This window comes from Calonectris borealis, chromosome 23 (genome assembly GCF_964195595.1).
Source record: "Calonectris borealis chromosome 23, bCalBor7.hap1.2, whole genome shotgun sequence".
NCBI lineage: Eukaryota > Metazoa > Chordata > Aves > Procellariiformes > Procellariidae > Calonectris > Calonectris borealis.
This window is the reverse complement of record NC_134334.1, coordinates 8,215,636-8,238,602: the sequence shown is the minus strand read 5'-3', so window position 1 is coordinate 8,238,602 and position 22,967 is coordinate 8,215,636. Positions and strand designations below refer to the sequence as shown.

Sequence of the window (22,967 nt, the reverse complement as noted above, 5' to 3'; positions counted from 1 at the left end):
CACCCCACTGAGGACCCTCCATGGGTGCTGTGGTCCTCCTCCCCATGGTCCCCTCACCCCACTGAGGTGATATGGGTGCTGTGGTCCCAACTGAGCACCCTCCATGGGTGCTGTGGTCCCCTTACCCCACTGAGAACCCTCCATGGGTGATATGGGTGCTGTGGTCCCAACCGAGCACCCTCCATGGGTGCTGTGGTCCCCCTCCCCATGGTCCCCTCACCCCACTGAGGTGATATGGGTGCTGTGGTCCCAACCGAGCACCCTCCATGGGTGCTGTGGTCCCCTTACCCCACCGAGAACCCTCCATGGGTGCCGTGGTCCCCCTCCCCATGGTCCCCTCACCCCACCGAGCACCCTCCATGGGGCACATGGGTGCTGCAGCCCGTCCCTGCTCCCAGCAGCCTCACCCCCACCCCAGCACCCATCCCAGCGCCTCTCCCAGCGCCCGCCCCGCTTTTGGGGTGTCTCCCTGGCGCTGACCCCACTTCACCTCTCCTCCGGCTGGGCCCGGGCATGCCTGCCTCGCCCAACCTGCCCTGCCGTGCTTAATTACCCTGGCGTGCTTAATCACCCCGTCTTCGTTAGCGCCTGCCGCACCCTCTGCTCCCCCCGCAAAAAAAAACACTGCGCCCCAGTTTGGGGGGGCCCAAAGAGCTGGGGGGGGGGGCTCAGCCCCCCATTTCCTCCAGGATCTTGGGATTGCAAAATACTCTTATTAATTGCAATAATTAAGGATAATTATGCACCGATAATTATGGGGGGGTGCATGGAGGCGGAGGGGAGGGTCGCAGAGAACGGGGCACTTCGGTGCACGTCCCGGGGGTGGGCGCAGTTTTGGGGTGATTTGGGGGTTTTGAGCGCGGCTGTGGGGTATGGGGGGGGTGACCCCCCCCAAATGAACCCCGTGGGGCTGGAGGAGGAGGAAGAGGAGGAAGAAGAGGGAGCATGGATGGATTGATGTATTTAATGCAAGAACTGTCCCCCCCCCAGCCTGGACGCCTGGGTTCCCCCAGGGTGGGGGGACACCCGCATCACCTGGGGGGGGGTCAGGACCCACCCTCCCCGTCCCCCCCCCATTTCCATGGGTGACATCCCTGGGGAGGGGTCCCTTGCGGTCCCCAAAAGTCATCACTTGGGGTTGGCGAGCTCCTCGATCGCTCTCCGCAGCTGCAAGGGGACAGAGGAGGTGGGTTGGGGTCCTGTCCCCACCCTTGTCACCCCCTTGTCCCCCCCCCCGACCCCCCCCCTCACCTCCACCCGGCTGACGGCTCCCACCAGCTCCCCGAAGCGGGTGACGAAGATGCGCTGCAGCTTCAGCAGCTCGAAGAGGTGATGGGCCTTGGGGAGGTGACAACAGGGACACGTGGGGACAAAGCCACCCCCGCCACGTCCCCTTGCTGTGACACAGAGGTGGGGGGGGGGGGGTTTGGTGGCTCCTGGCCCCAGCAGGATGTGTCCCCCCCACCCCACCAAACCTGGTGCAGGGAGGTCCACGGCGAGAGCTGGAGCATGATGGGCTCGATGGTGCAGTTGTCCCCAAGCGTCCCCGTGGTGGCCAGCTTGGGGAAGGTGACGTGTTAATTTTAGGGTGGAAAACAGCTTTTTTGGGTGTGGCGGGGTGCTCACCCCCCCCCCCCCCATTTACCTTCTCCTCCGGGGGTGCCTGGGGATGCTTATGGCTCTGGAGGAAGGTGACCAGCTGGGCTCTGCTGACGGTGCCCACCAGCGTGGGTGACCCTGGAGGACAGGGACAAGCCGGGTGACGTGTCCCCCCCCCAGTGCGGTGACCCCCCCCAGACACCCCACATCGCACCTGCGCTCTCCACCACGGGGTATTCGGCATCGGCAGAGGCATCCAAGGCCACCAGCACCTCTTCAAAGCCACCACCCTTGGCCAAGGCCACCAGCCGGCGCTCCATGAACTCCTCCACCACCACTTGGTAGGAGCTGGTGAGCCATAAAACCCCCAAATTTCCATCATTTTGCAGCAAATCACCCCAAAATATGAGGGGGGGAAGCGGGGGGGAGGCTTACGCCATGTGCCGGCTGCGGATGGGGGGCAGGTAGGGCAGCTTCTTGACGATGATGGTGCCATCGTAGAAGGATGGTTGGTGCTTCTGGGCGATGGCGTTGGCCACCAGCACGGCCAGGACGACGGGGAGGACGTGGCCCAGGTGACCGGTGACCTCGCAGACCAGTAAAGCCGTGGAGATGGTGTGGGTCACCGAGCCCGAAAAGGCGGCTGCGCCTGTCGTGGAGAATCGGGAGTCAGCGTATGGGTGGTGGGTGTCCCCCACCCATGGGTGTCCCCCCACTCCGCACCGACTCACCGGCTAGGGCGTAGCCGCCGGGGATGACAGGGCGAGGGTCCCCCTCCGAACGGAGGCCCCGGGGGAAGAGCAGAGCCACCGTCTCCCCCAGCAAGCGCCCGATGACGGCTCCTAAAATGATGGGGGGGGGGAGGTGGGGAGACCCCAGCAGCCCCCCCCCCCCAAATAGTGCAGCTGGAGGTGACCACCCTCCTGCAGCCCCCCTGGGGCTGGATGCAACCCCCGGACCCACATGGCTGGATACAACCCCTGTACCCCCCACCCCAGACTGGATGTACCCCCCCCGGGGCTGGATACAACCCCTGTATGCCCCCCCCCAAGGGCTGGATCCCCCCCAAGGGCTGGATGCCACCCCCCCAAGGGCTAGATCCCCCCCCCAAGGGCTGGATCCCCCCCCCCAGGGCTGGATCCCCCCCCCAAGGGCTGGATCCCACCCCCCCAAGGGCTGGATGCCCCCCCCAATGGCTGGATCCCCCCAGGGCTGGATCCCCCCCCCAAGGGCTAGATCCCCCCCCAAGGGCTGGATGCCCCCCCCCAAGGGCTGGATCCCCCCCCCAAGGGCTGGATCCCACCCCCCCAAGGGCTGGATGCCCCCCCCAATGGCTGGATCCCCCCCAGAGCTGGATCCCCCCCCCAAGGGCTAGATCCCCCCCCAGGGCTGGATGCCCCCCCCCCAGGGCTGGATGCCCCCCCCCCAAGGGCTGGATCCCCCCCCCAAGGGCTGGATCCCACCCCCCCAAGGGCTGGATGCCCCCCCCAATGGCTGGATCCCCCCCAGGGCTGGATCCCCCCCCCAAGGGCTGGATTCCCCCCCAGGGCTGGATGCCCCCCCCTTGTACTCCCCACCCCAGTGCTGGTTGCCCCCCTCCAGGGCTGGTTGCCCCCCCCTTGGCCGGGGCCAGCAGACGCCCAGACTCACCGTAGATGAAGATGGGCATGAAGTAGCCAGCGGGCAGGGGCAGGGTGGTGGCCAGGATCAGCATCCAGAACTGGGGGGGGGGGCAGAGCCCAGCGGAGGGGGGGGTCATCCCCATGGGGACACCATGTCGGGAGGGGGGCATAGGGACCGGGGCGGGGGGCCCATGGCTACCTTCATCAGCAGGAAGAAGGCCAAGGTGCCGAAGATGGTGGCAGAGGGGTGGCACCACTCCTGCCAGAGCCCCCCAGGGTCCACGCCGGGGGGGTCGGCCAGCGAGGAGGCGTTGGGGAGCAGCGCACCCCAAGTGCGGTTGTCGAAGAGGGAGGTGAGGTACTCCTTCATGGTGAGCTGGGCGGACAGACAGACGGACATCCTGAGCACCCGCTGGGACGTGTTGGGGTGCCCCGGGGAGCCCCCTGCCCCCCCCCCACTCACCCTGGAGGCCATCAGCTGCCCCAGCCCGGGCGGGAAGGTGACGGAGGCGAGGAGCAGCACCACCAGCACCGTGTAGACGGGCTTGCTGGAGGGGGGAGAGGCAGGGCTGGGGGCGCGGGGACAGACGGACGGACGGGGTGCCTGGGGTGGACCCGTGGATGACCAGGGTGCGTGGAGGCGGGGGGGGCATATGGACGCCCAGGATGTATGGGGTGGGTGGGCAGGGTGCGTGGGGTGGACACAGGGATGCCCGGGGTGCACGGGGGGACATACGGACGCGCGGGGTGCTCGGGGTGGAGGTGCAGGGTGCATGGAGAGGACATACGGACAACCAAGGTACACGGGTTGGACATGCGGGGTGCACACGGGGTGGACATACGGACGCGCGGGATGCTCGGGGTGGACGCACGGACACCCAGGGTGCACGGAGTGGGTGTGCAGGGTGCATGGGGTGGACATACAGACCCCCAGCGTGCATAGGGTGGACACACGGACACCCAGGGTGCATAGGGTGGACACACAGAAAACCAAGGTACACAGGGTGGAGGTGCAGGGTGCATGGGGTGGACATACAGACACATGGGGTGCGTGGGGTGGACACACGGACACCCAGGGTGCATGGGGTGGAGGTGCAGGGTGCATGGGGTGGACATACAGACACAGGGGGCATGGGGTGGACGTGCAGGATGCATGGACTGGACATACGGACAACCAAGGTACACGGGTTGGACATGCAGGGTGCACGGGGTGGACATTGGGACGCGCGGGGTGCATGGGGTGGACGCATGGACACTCAGGGTGCATGGAGTGCACAGACACGTGCACAGTGCATGCGCAGGGTGCATGGCGTGGACGGATGGACACGCAGGGTACACGGGGTTGATGCACAGGGTGGACACACGGACACCCAGGGTGCACGGGGTGGATGTGCAGGGTGCACGGGGTGGACATACAGACACACAGGGTGCATGGGGTGGACACACGGACAACCAAGGTACATGGGTTGGACACACAGGGTGCATGGGGTGGACATACGGACATGCAGCGTGCACGGGGTGAAGGCGCAGGGTGCATGGAGTGGACATACAGACGCGCAGGGTGCATGGGGTGGACGCACGGACAGACGCATGGTGCATGGGGTTGATGCATGGAGTGGACACACAGACACCCAGGGTGCACGGGGTGGAGGTGCAGGGTGCACAGGCTGGAGGTGCAGGGCGCAGGGAGGGGACACACGGACACGCAGGGCAGACACGCAGGCTGCACAGCACGGACACACGGACGCGCAGGGTGCAGGGCGCAGACAGACAGACGCCCGGTACGGACTCGGTGGCCAGCAGCTTGGCTGTGAGCCGGTTCTCCTTGACGGCCGCCAGCAGCCTGCGCTGGCAGAAGAGGTAGGCGCAGCCCACGAGCCCGCAGACGGCCCTGCGGAGGACAAGGCAGGGTACAGGCAGGGGTACAGGCAGAGTACAGGCAGGGGTACAGGCAGGGGTACAGGCAGGGCCCTTCTTACCCCAAAATCACAAAAAAGAAAGTCTCCAGAAGGTCGAAGGGGAAATCAATCTTGAGGTCGCTCTTAAAAACAGCGGCAATGGTTTCTGGGGTGGGGGGTAGAGGAATGAGTGTGTGGTTTTGGGGGAGGGTACCCCAAAAATCCTACTGCCCCCCCCCCGGGGGGGTAAAGGGGAAGGGGGGGCCGCATCCTGCCCACCCTGCCTTGCCTTGCTCGCTGTTGAAGACTGCGAGGAGGCGAAACATGAAGGCGCCGCAGGTCGCGGCGAAGAAGCCCCGCCAGTAATCCCGCACGGCGAAGTGGGAGGACATCACCTCGATGCTGAAAAGCACCCCTGGAAAAATGGGGGGGGGGGATTGCCTTTAGGCCGGGCTTTGGGGGTCCCCAGGGAGGGATGGGGTGGGGGTCCTCACCGCTGATGGGCGCCCCAAAAACCGTGGCCACCCCGACGGCTTGCGCTGCCACCAGCATCTCGTTCTGCTTGAACTTGTTCTGCGGGGAGGGGTTTTAGCGATAACCCCAATTTTTGGGGGGGTAAAATAAAATCCCCCCTAATTTGGGGGGGCGGGGAATGCCCCCCTCTTAATTTGGGGAGGGCGGCACCCCCACCTCGTACTGCCTTGTGACCGAGGTCCGCATCTTCCCCAGATACACCGCAGCCATGGCAGAGAGGTGGACGAAGGGACCCTGGGTGGCGAGGCAGGGGGGACCCGGCGCTGAGTGTCCCCCCCCCGCCACCACCACCCCCCGGCACCGACCGAAACCGCCGGCGATGCCGGGAATCAGGGGGAGGGGGGGGATCCCTCACCACTTTGCCGAGGAAAACGGTGCTGCCGCATGCCAGGGTGCAGGTCAACCCCACCGCCTTGGCTCCGAAATTTTGGATGGCCAGGTAGTCCTCCAGCACCACGCCGGTCAGGATGGTCTTCAGTTCCGGGATGCCGGAGCCTGGAGTGGGTCGGAGAGGGGGGTGTCCAAATTTTAGGGGTCCCCCCGCTACCGGGGGGATGGAATTTTGGGGAGCTGGGGAGGTTGGGGTGCAGCCAGCTCACCTCCCGAGTACGGGGTGATGCTTTGGGAGAAGCCGGTGGAGAAGGCTGCCAGCGCCGTGGGGTACATGGTCCACGAGAGGTACTTGAGCACCAAGATGTCACCGACCTCTTGGTAAAGCCACCGGTGGGCTGGAGAAGAAGCATCGGGAGGGGAGATGTGCCCCACCCCCCCAAGACCCCCCCCCATCCTTGGTGAACCCCCAAACACGGGGTAAAGCCCCCCCACGGGAGCCCCTCGTTTACCCTGATAGAGCCTGGAGACAAGGAGGTCCATCACGAAGCTGATGGTGGCCATGAGGACCCCCAGGACGAAGAGGAAATACCAATCCTCCCCCACGCGGAAAAGCTGCCGCTTCACCCGCTCCAGGCACCCTGCGGGGTGGGGGGGGCAATAGGGTGATGACCCCCCCCAAAAAACACCCCCCCCAAACCCAAGGTCCCCCCCGCTTTGGGTGGGGGTCTCACCTCGGAGCCTCCTCCGGGCTTCGGGGCAGGGTCTCCAGCTCTGCTCCGACACCAGCACCCTCTCCTCCTCCCGCAGCCCCCCGGGGACGGGGCGCTCCATCCCAGGGATGTTTTGGGGGACAGGACCCCCCCCTTTTTTCGGCACCCCCTCGCTGGTCCTCCCGCCTTGGCCTCTGCTGCCGGACTGAGTTTGCAAATGAGCTCATTAAAAACGACCTTGACGAAGCCGACGGACCCGCTCGGGCCAGAGCAAGCCGGGTTTTCCCCCCCCAGCCACCTCCAAGCTCCCAATCCCCAAATACAACCCACGGCGGGGAGTATTTAATAAGTATTTTAATTAATTATCATTACTATTCCTTAATAATAGGCAGGAACGCCGGCATCACATTCCACGGCGTTGCAGAGGGGGGCACGGAGAGGGGAAAAATTTCCACCGTCTCGGGCGCAAGACCTAAATTTAGCCCGTTTTACGAGAGGTCTGGCAGGCGGCCGGGAGCCTTAACGAGGCTTTAAAAAGCTCGTCAAGCCGCTCCCCCCTGAAATAACCGGTCCCGCTTCGCCTTCGCCGGGAGGAGGACGAGGAAGGGGGCTTCGCTCTTCCTCCCCGGCGGGAGCTGGGGGTCAGAGGTGGGGGGGAAGCGGTGGATGAACGTGAAATCCTCGGCTGCTTTCCGATCGGAGCACAGCTTTCACCGGTCGGCGTCGCCCGCCGGCACCATGGAGCTTTTTGGGAGCTTCGTCCGGCCCCGCGGTGAGACCCTGGGGTTCCCAGGTGAGTTTGGTGAGGGGGCACCCCACTTTTAGAGCTGGGAGAGGTAGCAAAGAGGGGGTCAGCAATGCCTCCTCTCCCCTGACGCCGGCACATCCCTGTCCCGGAGGGTTTGGGCGAGAGTCAGAGCCGTGGGAGAGGTGTTTAGGGGGGGACCCCCGCCGAAACGTGGCTGTGACCCCCCCCCCACTTCTCCGGCAGCTCGGCCCGGCAACACCGGCACGGTGAAGACCTTGGGCAACACCTATCAGTTCACGGTGGACGTCAGCGACTTCGCCCCCGAGGACATCATCGTCACCACCTCCAACAACCAGATCGAGGTGCACGCCGAGAAGGTGGGCGCTCCCTCCCTTCCCCGCTCACCCCCAAAGCAGGGAGGGGACACCCCCAAAATCCTCAGCCGGGGGATGCAGGGACCCCCCAACTCCCACCCAACTTCATAACAGTCCCAGCCATAACCCCAGTGGGGCTTAATTCACGATTCCTTCCTCTTTTTGCCCCGTATTTCGCAGGAGTGAAGCCCCCGAGACCCAACAAACTCGTGCCCTGTAATCATGCCTCTCCTGGGGGGGGGTGGGAACCGAAAAAAAAGCACCTTTGTCCCCGCCAGCTGCCACCTGCATCCCGCCCGTCCCCTCGGGGAGATAAATATTAACACCACACACAAGGTGCGACCGCCAGCCTCACCCAAGGGCAGAGAACAATGAGCCCCTGTCCTGCCTGCACCCCAAAATCACCTGTTTTCACCCTTTTTTTTTCCCCCAGCTGGCTGCGGACGGCACCGTCATGAACACCTTCACCCACAAATGCCAGCTGCCCGAAGACGTGGACCCCACATCGGTGTCGTCCTCGCTGGGGGACGACGGCACGTTGACCATCCGGGCTCAGCGACAGCCCGCCAAGCACGCCGACCACGTCCAGCAAACCTTCCGGACTGAGATCAAGATCTGAGGGGTCAGGGCTCCCTTTCCCCCCACCCCACCCCTCGTTAATTATTTGGGTAATTTGGGAAGGAGGTGGGACGTGGGGTAGGGGACGGGAACGCTCCCCCGTGGGGTCAGCCCTGTGCCGAGGGACCGGCGCAGTGAGACGCATCCCGTCACCCACCAGAGAAACTCCGGAGGGGAGTCCCAGCTCCGGCGGTTTTTAGCCAGCGAGGGTTGATGGGGAAGATCCGGTGTTCCAAGAGCCCCGCTGGGTGCAAGGTTCCCTTCCCCGACCCTCCGCCGGAGCTTGTCTCTGTATATACAGCTTGTGATAAATTATTGAGAACGCCTGACTGCTGCCTCCTCCGTTTTTAATGTTTTCTTGATGCTTTTCCCCCAAAAAGGGCTGCGGGTTCAGCCCCAAGGGGTGTCTTGGTAAGGGGTATCATGAGCGATTCCTTCTTCCCGACAAAAACGCAGGCGAGGAGCCGCCCCGGCTCCCCTCCGCGCCCGCGGCCCCGTTTATTTCCAGCCCGGTGTGACTCATTTCTTCCCCGCCGCTCTATTTCTGAGCCATTCCCTCAGCTGTTCGGCCGCCGGCCCACCTGGAAGGTCACCAAATCCTCCTCCTCCCCTCGCCCACCCGCACCCATCGCCCTTGGGGAAGCCCTGGGCAGCGGCATGAGCCTGGACAATGGTCCCAGCAAGCTGCCAAACCCAGGGACTTCTTTTTGGGGGCCTAAACGCTCCCCCAAATTCCCCCCCGAGGGCCCGGCTCCATCTCCCTGTGTGTACAAACAACAGCCAGGCGCCCGTTCAGGGCGAGCGGCTGTTTATAGCTACCACACGCTGCCCGGCTCGTGTTGCTGCTCCAGCTCCGAGGTCAGCTCGTCCCTGCTTGTCCCCTAACGACTCGTGACTTGCATTAACACACCTGCAGCGTCGGGGACGCACACAAACACACGCAACTCTTCCATCATTTCCTTAGGTGGCTTGTCTATTGGCACTGCCGGTCACTCGGGGGACTCCCTGCCACAGGATGCTGCGAGGAAAAATATTTTAAAGTTATTAAAAAAGCTCTTAATGGCTATAAAAGCCCCCAAAACAGCTTAGGAAATTGGAGCCATGGAGGCGAGGAGCAGCGGCAACGCCCTGTCGTTGATCCTCCGTAATGGGACCTGTCTGCTCTGCCCTGAAATGTCACCCCTGGGTGCCCAGGACACCCCAGCACCCAGGAAGCCACCCGCCGCGGTCACAGATTGCCATCTAGTGGTGACAGGTTGGGGGATGGCCCTCACCCATGAAGCTCCAGGGAAAGGAGGAAGCAAAAAAAAACCCCTTTTTCTCCCCAAAGCCGGCTGGTTTTGCATCGGGGAGATTTCCAACCCAGGGAGCAGGCAAAGGGACAGCTCAGAGCCCCACCACCAGGCAAACCCCGCAGCAGCTTGGCCCCACTATGGGCTCATTTTTGGCAGGCAGGCTGGGAAATCCAGCCTTAGGGGATAGGAATAGGAACACTACGCCTTTGGGGCTGCCTGCTTTCCAGCCTGCGGCCTGCTCCTGCTCAAGCTCACTGCTACCTTGCAACACACACCAGTGAACGGCTGCCTTCAAAGCCATGCGGGGCTTCTCACGCCACCTGGCCCTGCACACTCGCCTGAAGGGGTTTGCCCGCACAGAGGTCCCACTTCAGGCAACGTCGACAGCTTTTGGCCTGTGCTGACCTGCCGGGACCACAACGCTGGGCCCGTTCCCTGTGGAGACACCCGGCCGCCATCATGGCGGCTGCCCGACGCCTCGGCCTGCTGGCACGCCTGGGGGTGTGGGCAACCTTGGGGGGAACCAAAGCCCTCAGGGGCATACGGCGTGGCGGAACAGGGTCCTTAGAGCCCTCACAGAGCCGCAGGGTCAGCCCCGGGGCCAACCGGCCCCTCGGAGCTGCCCTCCCCTCCGCCAGCCACCCTCGCACTGCCATGGCGGCGCTCCTGAGGAGAGAGGGGTGGGGGGGGAACCAGAACGCGGGGCCACGTGACCAGCCTCACCGCCCCATCGACGCATGCGCAGTCCCCGCCCCGCGCCGGGCCGCGCATGCGCGGCGGCGCTGTCGGTGGGCGGAGGTGGGCGACGCCGCTTCCGCCCGGCGCCAAGATGGCGGCGCCCTTTGTCTGGTCCGTGTCACGGTGAGCGCCGCGGGCGGCGGTGTGAGGCCCCCGCCGGGCCCGGCATGGCAGGTAGCGGCGGGGGGGGCTGCGGGGAGCCCGGGGAGGGGCTGGGAGGGGGCTGGAGGGCCTGAGGGGAGAGTCCTGGGGGGACACGGGGGCTGCGAGGGGAAGGGGGCTGCGGCCCAGCTCGCTGCCTGGGGAGGTCCCCCCCAAAAGGAGCCGTTTTGGGGGACACCCCGGTGTGCGACCCGCGGTTTTTTGAGAGGAGGATGCGTGGGGGTCCCCCCACCCCCTTGGCACCCCGGGGGGGGGCTGTGGCAGCTCTTCCTCCCCCCGGATTTGCCCCCCCCTCCCCCCCCCCCGCTCCGTGTGACCCCCCCTCAGGCCGCTGCCGGGCCCGGCGCTGAGGCCTAGGGCGGCAGTCCTGAGGGGAACGGGGGGCTGCTGGTGCTTGCTGGGCTCCTCGCCAGCCCACCCTCACCAGGGTGGCCGTGTCCACTGTGAGAGACGTGTGTGTCCCCCCCCACGGAGCCGTGGGGTGATTTGGGGCGAGGTCAGAAGCGAAGCCTTGTCCCCCCACGCGTGGGGCAGCCGCCATCCCCTCGGGACATGGTAAGACGTCTGCGGGGGATGCAGCCCTGACAGCCAGCGCTGCGTGGGACGAGTCCCCTGACGCCGCGCGAGCTGTCTACCTGCGTGTCAAGAACATCACCAGCAGAAGAGCGGAGAAAACTTCAAAGCATCGTGCAGCAGCTCAAGGGAAAAAGGGTTTTTTCTCATCTTCTGGCATCTTTTTTGGCGTGATGACAGCCCGTACCGGCTGAACGTGCCCTCTGTGGGTGTCGCTTTTTGGGTGGGGGTGATGCATTTCGTGGACAAGCCGCATTTCCTTGATCGCATTTCTGTGCCAGAAGAAGCTTCTGCTGACATTTCGGAGATCGGACAGTGATCCAAAGACACTTTTTTTGCGAGAAGATGAAGGTTTTGTCGTTCATCATCTGGGCGCTGCAGAAAGGGGTGGTTTTCACGGCAGAGCTCGATGATGTCTCAGCGGCCGCGCTGGCTCCCTGCCTGCTGCAGCCCAGGGCTCCGGGTACCTGCGGGCAGCCCTGCCTGCACAGCCGCGTCAGGAGCTGCACGAGCGTATCCGTGGGCCCGAAAACTAAATAACCGAGGGGCCTGTGGGGTGTCTGTTCACTGGGGGGGTCCAGAGTGTCTCTGCTCCTCTCTCTCCTCGTGTCTTTCTCCTTTTAGTTCCTTTTCACCACGTTTTTTTCCTGCCTGTCATCACTTGTGATTATTTCCCCCTGCTTACAGCTGAATGCCAGCTCGCCTTCTGGTTTCGCTGCCGACCACGAACTCCAGAGCCCTTCTCTATTTCATAATTTGTATTATTAGCACATCTGTACTTTGAATGCTCCGGTCAGATCAGCTCTTAACTTTATTTTTTTAACTGAAAACGTTGCAGAATCAGTTACTGGAAATGAGGACAGACTCCTCTTCGCAGAGACTGAAAGGATTAGGGCTGCTTTGTTCCCCGAGCTGACACACAAGAAGGGAGATGACGGTAGGCAGAAAGTAAACCCCCTCTTCCTTTTTATCTTCTCAGCGTAAGAGTGGATGGCTGGATGGTGACAGCACTGAAAGGCAACGTTTAAACCACTGTTTTTTTCCAGTTTATCGAGGCTTTGGGGTTTTTTTAATACGTAGGTGCTCGGGTGGCTGGTATGGGGAAAGGTTAATGTAGTTAATAAGCGAGAAAGCTTAACGGAGCTTGTGTGGGAAGCTCCCCGGGACTGTCGCTGCTGTATTTATCTCTGCGAGCGCGTGCGGCAGGCGTGGGTGTTCTCATAACGAAGCTTTTCTGTGATTAATCGGGTAATGAGAGACTCGACAGCCACGTCGGGGAGAGGTCGGGAGGGGAAATGGCGCTCGCGTGCCTCCGACAAGGTGAAATCGGGGGGTGCCCGGTCCTGGGTTGGTGACATCAGACCTTGGTGCCTTTGACACGTGAGATTTGGGTTTTAAAACGGACCTTTTCCTCCCGTTTCTCCCAGGATGGCTGCATAGAGACTGACCTGAGCACCGGGACGGGGGAAAACTCTGGAGGAGAGCCGCAACCGTCTCGCCCGCAGCCTCGGTCCTCCGGATATCTCCGCTCCTCGCAGCGCAGGGGTGAGGTCGGGCACCGATCCTGGCTTATCTTTGTTTTTCAGGCCAGGAGCTCTGACACACGTCCTCGGACAGCGCCGCTACCTTAAACAGCTGACAGCGATGGGTTTGCGCTAACGGGGGCTAATTAGTTTAGCGGTCGGGTGGACCAGCAATGCCTGATTTGGCATTTGCCCTCCCTGGATCTAGCCCCGGATCCATCCCCATTTCGGCACATCCCGTTCAGTCAGGGAAGGAGACGGATCTCAGCACCGGAGCCACAAATGGCCCTGCCCGAGTGGTAGCAAGGAACCAGGGTGGCATTTTGGGTGCACCGTGGGTTTTTTGATCCAGATATTTGGGATTTTTAAGGCTTGGGGTCAGGGATTTTAGTCTACAAAGGCGATCTCAGCTGCCAGGGGATGTTGGGCGCTGGGTTCAGGGCGATACGCAGCTCGCCCCAACCTCTGCCCCGCTGCGCTCGCGTGCTCCGACGAAGCCGTAATGTGACGTTGCAGAAGAAACTGCAGAAACGATGAAGTTTTTTGGGAGGAGTTGAGTTTCTTGGGATTTTGCTTCCTTCGCAAAGCTCGGTTGCGAAGCTGAGGCGAGTCCAATTGGGGAGCGATAAAAATCATCATTCAGATGCAAAGTGCCTCCTACAAATTACCGAAAATAGCCTTTTAGTGCATCAAACCGTCATGATTTCTCAGGTCCTGCTGCGCAGAGCTTTCCGAGCACAGAAGGCAGCGTTGTTTGTCCTGCTGGGAAAATCCTCCTCTTTTTTTCCAGAGCTTCCTTTGAAAACCTTACAGGGTCATAGGTATGCGGGAGTTTAGACATATTTTGACTCAAATACTGATTTTTCTGGCTCTCAAGGGATGTATTTTGGGACAGGTTGCGGGTGTTTGGTTAAAAAGTATCCCGTGTTTTGGAGAGCTGGGGGAAAGTTGCGGCAGGTTATTAATTGCAAAGACAAACAGCGTCTTTTGGGAGTGAAACTTTTTCTCTCTCCGTGCGTGATCCGATGCTGTCAGAGGTGTCCGGGCTTCTCATTCCCGCCGGGAATGATTTTGGAAGCCGAATAGATCCTCGGGCGGAAGATCTTTCACCGAGCGCGTTGCTAGCACCCGCTGCAGACAGGAGGAGGCTCCCTCTGCCCGCGGTGCTCGCCTGCTGCGCGCTTGTGCACGCTCGAATGGATCCGGAGGAAGGGACGTGCTCGCGGCTGCCTGGAAGCTGGCGAGCGTGCCTGCTCGCCGCTGGAAGCGACCTGGTTTTGTGGATCCAAACCTGTCGCCTTTCCCCGACCCGAGACTCCCCGTGCTGTTTTTTAAGAGCTGGTAAAGTGAAAAAGCAACTGCTGTGGGCTGGAAACCTCCAGAGGGACACCGAGCGTCGGCTTGGCATCGAAACCAAGAGTGTTTCCCTGGCCATAACCTTGCTTCTTCCAGCGTCCAGAGCTTTAGGGACTTCCTGGCCTGGCAGGTTGAACAATAACTGTGGATAGTTCCCGTTTGCTTTCTCCTCCCTCCTCGCTCGTCGCTTGCCCAGCAAGTGATGAAACGATCCCTTCAGCCTGCGCAGGAATCATTTTTGGAAAACGAAGCTGAGTGAAAACCCTTAATTCTCTACCCTGCGCCCTGCAGGTGCAGCCCAGGAGGAAACCCAACACTTGGCAGCAGATCAAGCTCGTGGTACCTCTCAACCTTTGCGGATGAGGACCTGCTTGAAAAAATGGGTTTTTACCGTGTTTCCAGGAGTTTGCAGTATTCCTCAGCCAAAGACGTGCGTCGAGCAGGGAGAACTCCCTCCAAACACGCAATAAAAAAATAAAAATCCCTCGTGATGTATCACGATGCGAGCACCTAAACTGAGCAAGAGCTCAAAGATTTTGGTGAACGCTTTCCGTGCTGCGCCCTCGGCGGGAGCGGTGGCACTGCCTGCTCGCTGAAGGGACGCGTTTGCAGAGGCAGCAGGGTTCCCCCTCGCAGCTTGGGCCAGATGAAGAGCAATAAATGTATTTTAAATGCTCTTAGGATGACAAAAAAAATATAGTGACTGTTCAGTCAGCTCTCTCTGCAGCCCCGCGCTGGTGTCGTGCCTGTTATAGGAGAGGTTTTGGGGTTGTATTTGGTGGGGGAGGCGGCTGTAGCGAGGAGCTGAAATTGGGCTTTTTGGGCCATGTTTTTTAACAAACAGGGCAGTGAGGTTGTGGTTGATCCCTGGCTTTGCGATCTGTCCTGTTTCGTGGCCCTTTCCGACGCGGCGTCGGGGTTTCGGCACCCGTCTCACACCCCTCCGGGGGTTTGTTTTTCTCCCCGCAGCCATGGATTTCCCCCAGCACAGCAAGCAAGTCCTGGAACAGCTGAACCAGCAGCGGCAGCTGGGTTTGCTGTGCGACTGCACCTTCGTGGTGGACGGCATCGACTTCAAGGCCCACAAAGCCGTGCTGGCGGCCTGCAGCGAGTATTTTAGGATGCTCTTCGTCGACCAGAAGGACGTGGTGCACCTCGACATCAGCAACGCGGCAGGTAGGCAGAGGGTTATCTGATATCCCTCTGAGCTGCTTAAACGAAGCGCTTTTGTGCCCAGGGTTTGAGGGAGGCTCTTCAGCCTGTTATTTCATGTGCTTCGGGCTTTTCAAAAAATTGCATGGCCGAGAGATGAGAGCTTATTTCTGGTTGCATCGCCTCCCTTGCAGGCCTGGGCCAGGTTTTGGAGTTCATGTACACGGCTAAGCTAAGCCTAAACCCCGACAACGTGGAAGATGTGCTGGCCGTGGCGGGTTTCCTCCAAATGCAGGAGATCGTTAGCGCTTGCAACGCTCTCAAGTCCCTCACCGTGCCGGCAGAGAGCCCCGCCAAGAGCCAGCAGCCCCCCGCCGAGATCGGTACGTAGGCTCCTCGCTTTCCCTCATCCGGGGAGACTGGAAATTGCCCTGTGAAGCAGCCACGCTCCCTGACTGCCATCCAAACCCGTGGCCTGGGTATGCAAGAGCGTCTGGATGGGGTTTGATCCCCTTGTGAGGCACCAGCAGTTGAAGAACTGATGCTTCCTTGAATCTTTATGGGATTTGGGAATCCTTCTAGCAGCCGTCGGGGTGCTCCTGCGCGGGCAGCGAAAGCTGGAGCGCTTTGCCTCTTCCCTCGCAGGGGCCGACAAGGCGACTGTCGAGGACAAGAGGTCGACTGCAGAAGCACTGGGTGATCTTGACAAAATAAAACCAGCTCCTCCCGACCCCGAGGGGAAGGAAGAGACGCCCGTGACCGCAGCAGCGCAGCCCGAGGCGCAGACAGAGCAGCTGGGTGGCCAAGAAGGTGAGCCACCAAGGGATGACACCCGAAATCCCCCTGTCACTCCCCCCTGTCCTGCTGCCAGGCTCTGCTGCGTGGAGCCTGATGTCTCCTCGAGTGCGCCCGAGACTCTCTGTTGCTTGTAGGGGCAGATGTTGCCATCCAAGAGGGCCCCAACGCCGAATTTCCCAGCCACCCGCAGCCGGCGGAGAGCGTGGTCAGCAGCAGCAGCCCCGCGGCGAAGGGCAACACCTCTCCGGGCCCCGAAACGGGAGGTGTGTTCGTGAGCGAGGGTGGTGGCGGGGACTTTGCTGTCTGCCCGTTCCCTTCAGCAGGGCTGAAGCAAAGCTGGGCAAGGATTGAACCCTTGTTTTCCATGCAGTTAATTTTGTTAGCGTGAGTTTTGCTGTGCGAACACCTTCTTCTGCGAGTCGCAGAGCCCCCAGGAGCGGTTGTCCATGGGGCAGAGCAAGGAGAGGTTGGGAAATGCTCCTCTGTCCGTGCAGGCTTTTGAGTTTTAGGCCTAATATCCTGCAAATCCAAACTGATTCCAGGCAGAGGTCTCGGCACCTGTGTGGTACGATGGAGTTCCAGGATTCCCCCGAGTACAGTAGGGCAGGTCTAATCCCCATCGCTTTAAATCCGAGCTTAGAGTTAGGAAATATAGGTGGGTTTTGTGTCTCTGATGCTGCTCCCGATCCCTAGCATCCCTATTTTTTAAATGCCTGCAGAGATGGAGCTGGAAGGGAAGGAGGAAGAGGGGGAGATGGCAGCGGAGGACGAAGAGGAGGCTAAAATCCCCGAGGAAGAGCAGCCCCGGTTAGAAAACGGAGAAAACGCCGAAGATAACGAATCGGGAAGCACCGACTCCGGGCAGGAGAACTCGGGTGAAACCCGTCTGCTGCGTTCGGGTACTTACAGCGACAGAACCGAGTCGAAAGCCTACGGCTCCGTCACGCACAAGTGCGAGGTGAGGCCGGCCGCGGCCCCGAGCGGGGTCTCCGGTCCCTCGGGGACACCGGGCGTCACCGCCTGTGCCTGCGCCTGTCTCTCTCCGTCCCTAGGACTGCGGGAAGGAGTTCACCCACACCGGTAATTTCAAGCGGCACATCCGTATCCACACCGGAGAGAAACCCTTCTCCTGCAGGGAGTGTAACAAAGCCTTCTCCGACCCGGCTGCGTGCAAAGCCCACGAGAAGACGCACAGGTACGGCAACGCCGGGGACTGAGCGGTGCCACCGGGCTGAGCTGGGTGGAGGAAGGCTTGTGACGATGCCGGCGGCTGGCTGAGGGCGGAAGGGTCTGAGGAAGAGGTCGGTACAGCAGCCAACGCCGCTCTGCCTCTCGCATCGGTCTGGAGCGGTCGGCGCTGCAGGGTTGGAGACTCCCAGCAGCTCATTTGGACAGTGCCAGCCACGAAAAGACACCGACAGCACCTAAAAAATGTGGCTTTTGTTGCAAAAGATCAAATCCTTGCAAAATCCATCGGCGTGGTGGGGTAGTCCGGCAGGAGATTTATCTTTCTGCCCCTGTCCTTTCCCTTTTGCGTTGCTTCAAGACATCCGGACGGGTCTTGCTGGGGTGGTGGAGCTCGGATCGGGGCGGTGAGAGCTCGGCACACCGGTTCTTCCCCCCGGGCGTGACAGCCCCGTCTCCCCCGCAGCCCGTTGAAGCCCTACGGCTGCGAGGAGTGCGGGAAGAGCTACCGCCTCATCAGCCTGCTGAACCTCCACAAGAAACGGCACACGGGGGAGGCCAAATACCGCTGCGACGACTGCGGCAAGCTCTTCACCACCTCCGGCAACCTCAAACGGCACCAACTGGTCCACAGCGGGGAGAAACCGTACCAGTGCGACTACTGCGGGCGCTCCTTCTCCGACCCCACCTCTAAAATGCGGCACCTGGAGACCCACGACACGGACAAGGAGCACAAGTGTCCCCACTGCGACAAGAAATTCAACCAGGTGAATTGGGTAGGGGGGGAAGAGCCGGACCCGCGGCGGTTCGGGTCCCTCCGGAGGAAGACGGGGATGATGTGGGGGGGGTTCTCTGCATCCCTTTCTCTGTCCCCAGGTGGGAAACTTGAAGGCTCACTTGAAGATTCACATCGCCGACGGGCCCCTGAAGTGTCGGGAGTGCGGCAAACAGTTCACCACTTCAGGTAGCACGGGGTTGGTAGGTGGTGAGGTCCGAGCGACGGAGGTTTGGCTGGCCCGGGGGGGGACGGGGACCGCTCCGGGGGGGCAATCGGAGCCGGAGGAAGGATTTCGTCCTGGGCACGGGAGGGTTTAAACCTCTCACTGTGGTGCCACGGTTGAGGTGCATAAATTTCTCCCCCTTTGCGGGGCAGGGCCGGTGGCCCCCATGGGATCGCACCCCGGGGATGCTCCTGGAAGGAGCCTTTGATCCAGCTTTTGGGGATCTCCCCAAACCTCCGCAGAGCCAGAGGGGTCCGGGTGAGCCCAACGGCGTCTCTCCATCCCCTCAAAAATCGCGTGCTTGTTCTGGCTGTCCCCACCGCCATGTGGTCACCTGCTCCTCAGCCCCGGGGATCGGCGGTGTGGCACTTCTGCGTCGTCCCCCTTCCCTAAATAGCGACGGGCTTTCCCGAGGGAGCTGGGAAGGATGGAGGGATGGTGCCGGTGTCCCCGTACCCCCCGGCTGAGCCTCGTCTGCTCTCAGGCAACCTGAAACGGCACCTCCGGATCCACAGCGGGGAGAAACCCTACGTCTGCGTCCACTGCCAGCGCCAATTCGCCGATCCCGGAGCCCTGCAGCGACACGTCCGCATCCACACCGGTAGGGACACAGCTCTGCCACCCCCCCCCTTTTCCCCAAGGGATTTTGGGGGAGCCTCGTGCTCCCCATCCTTGTGTTGTTGACCACCCCCCCCACGTCTTTTTCCCTTCTCTCCCCCAGGAGAAAAGCCGTGCCAGTGCTTGATCTGCGGAAAAGCCTTCACCCAAGCGAGCTCCCTCATCGCCCACGTGCGCCAGCACACGGGGGAGAAGCCCTACGTCTGCGAACGCTGCGGCAAGAGGTGAGGGTTCACCCCGTGAATTTTGGGGGGCACCTCCATTCACCCTCCATGCCCCAGGGTGGGGGTGCCAGGGTGTCATCGCTGGGGACAGGGATCGTGGTGACCACCGTGTGTTTCCCCCCAGGTTCGTGCAATCGAGCCAACTGGCCAACCACATCCGCCACCACGATAATATCCGACCCCACAAATGCACCGTCTGCAACAAAGCCTTCGTCAACGTGGGCGATCTCTCCAAACACATCATTATCCACACCGGTGGGTACTGCGAGGGCTCCCCGACAGCCCCCCCAAATCTTTAACCAGCTCCCCCAATCTTCAACCACCCCCAAATTCCTCATCTCGTCCCCAGGGGAGAAGCCGTTCCTGTGCGACAAGTGCGGCCGGGGCTTCAACCGGGTGGACAACCTGCGTTCCCACGTCAAGACGGTGCACCAAGGCAAGGCGGGCATCAAAATCCTCGAGCCGGAGGAAGGCGACGAGGTCAACATCGTCACCGTGGCTTCCGATGACATGGTGACGCTGGCCACCGAGGCGCTGGCTGCCACCGCTGTCACGCAGCTCACAGGTGAGCTGGGGGGTCCCAGAACTCTCCCAAACGGGAGGTTTATCCACAGGGTGCAGCTCGGGGGTCCCAAGAGCCGTCCTAAAAGCGAGGCTCGTCCATGGGGTGCAGCTCGGGGGTCCCAAGAGCCGTCCTAAAAGCGAGGCTCGTCCATGGGGTGCAGCTCGGGGGTCCCAAGAGCCGTCCTAAAAGCGAGGCTCGCCCATGGGGTGCAGCTCGGGGGTCCCAAGAGCCGTCCTAAAAGCGAGGCTCGCCCATGGGGTGCAGCTCGGGCGTCCCAAGAGCCGTCCTAAAAGCGAGGCTCGCCCATGGGGTGCAGCTCGGGGGTCCCAAGAGCCGTCCTAAAAGCGAGGCTCGTCCATGGGGTGCAGCTCGGGGGTCCCAAGAGCCATCCTAAAAGCGAGGCTCGTCCATGGGGTGCAGCTTGGGGGTCCCAAGAGCCGTCCTAAAAGCGAGGCTCGTCCATGGGGTGCAGCTCAGGGGTCCCAAGAGCCGTCCTAAAAGCGAGGCTCGCCCATGGGGTGCAGCTCGGGGGTCCCAAGAGCCGTCCTAAAAGCGAGGCTCGTCCATGGGGTGCAGCTTGGGGGTCCCAAGAGCCGTCCTAAAAGCGAGGCTCGTCCATGGGGTGCAGCTTGGGGGTCCCAGAGCTGTCCCCGAGGAGCTTGGAGGCTTGTCCATGGGGTGCAGCACCCTTTGCCGTGGCCTGAGGCTGGGAAACGTCACAGCCTGGCTGGAGACCCCTCCTAAACACCGTGATGGGCAAAATCCAGCGTCCTCCCCCAGCCGGGATCCGCCCCCCATCTCCTCGCGCCCCCTCCCCATCGGCTCCCCCTCCTCTCCCCCCACAGTGGTCCCCGTAGCGGCCGCGGTGACGGCGGACGAAACCGAAGCACTTAAAGCCGAGATCACCAAAGCGGTGAAGCAAGTGCAAGAAGCAGGTGAGAAGGGGAGGGGGAAGGCCGGGGGGGATCGGCCGGCTCCTGCCCCGCCACCCCCCCACCCCAGGGTCCCCCCCCTTTTCCCTTGCAGACCCCAACACCCAGATCCTCTACGCCTGCGATTCCTGCGGGGAAAAATTCCTGGATGCCACCAGCCTGGCGCAGCACGTCCGCATCCACACGGCACAAGCCCTCGTCATGTTCCAGGCCGACACGGACTTTTACCAGCAATACGGAACCGCCGCCGCTTGGCAAACGGAGCAGGTCATTCCCGCCGGAGAACTGCTCTTCCGAACCCGCGACGGCCCCCCCGAGCCCCCCGCCGCCCCCCTGGCCCCCGCACCCACAGCCGGGGAGGGTCAACCGCCCCCCGAGTGACTCCCCCCCCCCCCTCGCCTTTATTTAAAAGCTGCTTGGAAATGGTGTAAAAAGTGTATTTCTGGAAGGAGAGAGATGGAATAAATCGCAATATTTTCTAACAGCTGATGCTCGGGGCGGGGGGGGGGACACGCTGCGGGCACTTCCTGGGCCCCCCCCATGCTGCCCTGGGTCTGGCTCTGCTGCGGGGGGAGGGAGGGGGCCCCCAGACCCGGCGCCCCTCGGCTTGGCTGAGCTGGGAGTACCGAAGTACTCGTTTAATCGCTAATGAGGGCACGATTGATTGATTGAAAATGGGGATAATTGAGATGAGAAAGGTTAAAAAGGTGGTTTAGGCTTTGCCAGCGGGGTTTTGGGGCTAAAGAGAGGGGAGACCCTTGCCCCACTCCCCGGTGCTGAGGGCGGCTGGGGCTGCAGGCAGAGAGAGCCCATTTTGGGTTAAAAAAAGGACAAAAAGGTGCTGCTGGCTCCCCAGGATCACAGCAGTGGGTGCGAGCCCGGCCCTGTCCTGCCCTCCCGGGGGTCTGGGGGCTTGGCCGGGGCCACCCCTCAGGGACCCCCAGGCCCCGTGGGTGTGGAGGGGGGGACGGGGGGGTCCTGGAGTCAGGGGACGTGCACCGGTCCCTGTGTCTGTCCCCGTCCCAGTGACCCCACCCGGGTGCTGGGGGGTTTCGGGGCTCTGGGGGGGCAGCGCTGGCTCCAGCCCCGTCCCCCTCAGTGCTGGGGCTGAGGGGGCTGCGTGTCCCCCAACACGGCTGGGGGGGGGAAGTGGGGACATGGGGACACCCGCCCGGAGCGCGGGGTCCGGGCTGAGGGACCCCGTGGGGCTCCGCAGGGGGAAGGGGCCGGATCCAGGCGCAAACCCACCCGGGGGGCAGGTCCTGGGGGCCTTGAAGTCGGGATCGGGCCTGAACCCCCCCCAGTGCCCCGGGGTGGGGGGGACGGACACACGGACAGGCGTACAGCCAGATGTGCCACTGTCCGTGTGTCCAGCTGGACGTGCACCCGTCTGTGCGTCTGTCCACCCCCCCCCATCCCCCCCCGTTACCGCACCCGGGCACTGGAGGGTTTGGGGCTCTGGGGGGACAGAGCAGGGGTCACAAGTGCAGCCGGACACACGGACACTTGCACGTCCAGCCGGACACACGGACAGAGTTGCACATCCAGACAGACGGAGCATTGCATGTCCAGCCAGACGGACATGTGTGTGTCCAGACAGACAGACAGACCACCCAGCTGGACATTCATCTCTTCCATCTCCACAGCACAAACCCCCCCCCCACCCCAAAAATGGACTTTTTTCCCCCAAAGGCCCTCTTGAAAATCAGCAATGTCACCCCCCGCCCCGTGTGTCCATCTCCCCATGTCCCATCCGTCTGCCCGTCACCCCACACTGGGCTGGGTCAGGCCCAGTCCTCCTCCAGACAGACGGGTGCACAGTTGCACGGACATTCAGACAGACGGACGGACAGGTGCCCGTCCAGCCGGACACACGGACAATTTCACGTCCAGATGGCCACACGGACGGAGGCACGGATGGCTGGACATCCAGCCGGACACACGGACAGCAGCACATCCACATGGGCACATGGACGGCTGCCCGTCCAGCCGGACACACGGACAATTGCCTGTTGAGCTGGACACACGGACAGGTGCGTACACCTGGACACCCGGACATTTGCACATCCAGCCAGCCAGTTGCTCATCCAGCCAGACACACGGACAGTTGCCCGTCTGGCCGGACTCATGGCCAGGTACATGGACAGACAGACACACAGACAATCGTACGTCCAGCCAGACAGATGGGAGAAAGGGGATGGGGACAGACGGACGGGCGGGTGCACGCCCAGCTGGATGTACACCATTGCACGGACAGACGGACACCCTGACCGTGGCGTGTCCAGACGGACAGTTCCATGTCCAGACGGACACACAGACGGTCGCCCACCCGGCTGGACACACGGACAGTTGTACGTACCAGTGGACACACGGACGGGTGCACGTCCAGCCGGACACACGGACACGTAC

General features: G+C 62.2%; 3 protein-coding genes across 9 annotated transcripts; 2 read left to right on the top strand and 1 right to left on the bottom strand.

Moving 5' to 3' along the window:
- Positions 1-951: 951 nt before the first annotated feature.
- On the bottom strand, positions 952-12,036 carry LOC142092211 (chloride channel protein ClC-Kb-like). Its single transcript, XM_075171989.1, has 21 exons — positions 11,267-12,036; positions 9,347-9,454; positions 6,718-6,901; positions 6,496-6,624; positions 6,253-6,381; positions 6,009-6,148; positions 5,810-5,887; positions 5,614-5,692; positions 5,409-5,534; positions 5,201-5,285; positions 5,011-5,112; positions 3,685-3,769; positions 3,421-3,597; positions 3,250-3,319; positions 2,331-2,441; positions 2,035-2,248; positions 1,814-1,947; positions 1,646-1,737; positions 1,476-1,559; positions 1,252-1,338; positions 952-1,167 (listed from the first exon to the last, which is right to left on the bottom strand). Exons 3-21 carry the CDS (start codon positions 6,815-6,817, stop codon positions 1,129-1,131), a joined length of 2,061 nt encoding a protein of 686 aa, XP_075028090.1. The 5' UTR covers positions 6,818-6,901; positions 9,347-9,454; positions 11,267-12,036; the 3' UTR covers positions 952-1,128.
- On the top strand, positions 7,291-8,765 carry HSPB7 (heat shock protein family B (small) member 7). Its single transcript, XM_075172053.1, has 3 exons — positions 7,291-7,489; positions 7,688-7,821; positions 8,252-8,765. Exons 1-3 carry the CDS (start codon positions 7,363-7,365, stop codon positions 8,435-8,437), a joined length of 447 nt encoding a protein of 148 aa, XP_075028154.1. The 5' UTR covers positions 7,291-7,362; the 3' UTR covers positions 8,438-8,765.
- Positions 10,499-21,040, top strand: ZBTB17 (zinc finger and BTB domain containing 17). Of its 7 annotated transcripts, none has more exons than XM_075171969.1 (17): positions 10,499-10,643; positions 12,043-12,141; positions 12,632-12,749; positions 15,053-15,259; positions 15,430-15,618; positions 15,881-16,045; positions 16,168-16,296; positions 16,753-16,991; positions 17,086-17,228; positions 17,685-17,985; positions 18,095-18,182; positions 18,704-18,820; positions 18,941-19,061; positions 19,186-19,316; positions 19,411-19,626; positions 20,472-20,561; positions 20,653-21,040. In XM_075171969.1, exons 2-17 carry the CDS (start codon positions 12,136-12,138, stop codon positions 20,937-20,939), a joined length of 2,547 nt encoding a protein of 848 aa, XP_075028070.1. In that variant the 5' UTR covers positions 10,499-10,643; positions 12,043-12,135; the 3' UTR covers positions 20,940-21,040. The 7 variants fall into 7 exon arrangements, with proteins under 7 accessions (XP_075028070.1, XP_075028067.1, XP_075028071.1 ...); XM_075171966.1 differs by having other exon boundaries at positions 10,518-10,643; positions 20,629-21,040; XM_075171970.1 differs by having other exon boundaries at positions 10,518-10,643; positions 12,632-12,754; positions 20,629-21,040.
- Positions 21,041-22,967: the final 1,927 nt, after the last annotated feature.

Coding starts and splice junctions, on each gene's coding strand:
- LOC142092211 (XM_075171989.1), bottom strand. CDS start 6,817: ATGGAGCGCCCCGTCCCCGGGGGGCTGCGGGAGGAGGAGAGGGTGCTG. Junction 5,535..5,613: donor TTTTGGGGCGCCCATCAGCG/GTGAGGACCCCC, acceptor CCATTTTTCCAG/GGGTGCTTTTCAGCATCGAG. Junction 1,168..1,251: donor GAGCCGTCAGCCGGGTGGAG/GTGAGGGGGGGG, acceptor GTCCCCTTGCAG/CTGCGGAGAGCGATCGAGGA.
- HSPB7 (XM_075172053.1), top strand. CDS start 7,363: ATGAACGTGAAATCCTCGGCTGCTTTCCGATCGGAGCACAGCTTTCAC. Junction 7,490..7,687: donor TGAGACCCTGGGGTTCCCAG/GTGAGTTTGGTG, acceptor CTTCTCCGGCAG/CTCGGCCCGGCAACACCGGC. Junction 7,822..8,251: donor TCGAGGTGCACGCCGAGAAG/GTGGGCGCTCCC, acceptor TTTTTCCCCCAG/CTGGCTGCGGACGGCACCGT.
- ZBTB17 (XM_075171966.1), top strand. Junction 15,260..15,429: donor CGACATCAGCAACGCGGCAG/GTAGGCAGAGGG, acceptor CCTCCCTTGCAG/GCCTGGGCCAGGTTTTGGAG. Junction 17,986..18,094: donor GCGACAAGAAATTCAACCAG/GTGAATTGGGTA, acceptor CTCTGTCCCCAG/GTGGGAAACTTGAAGGCTCA.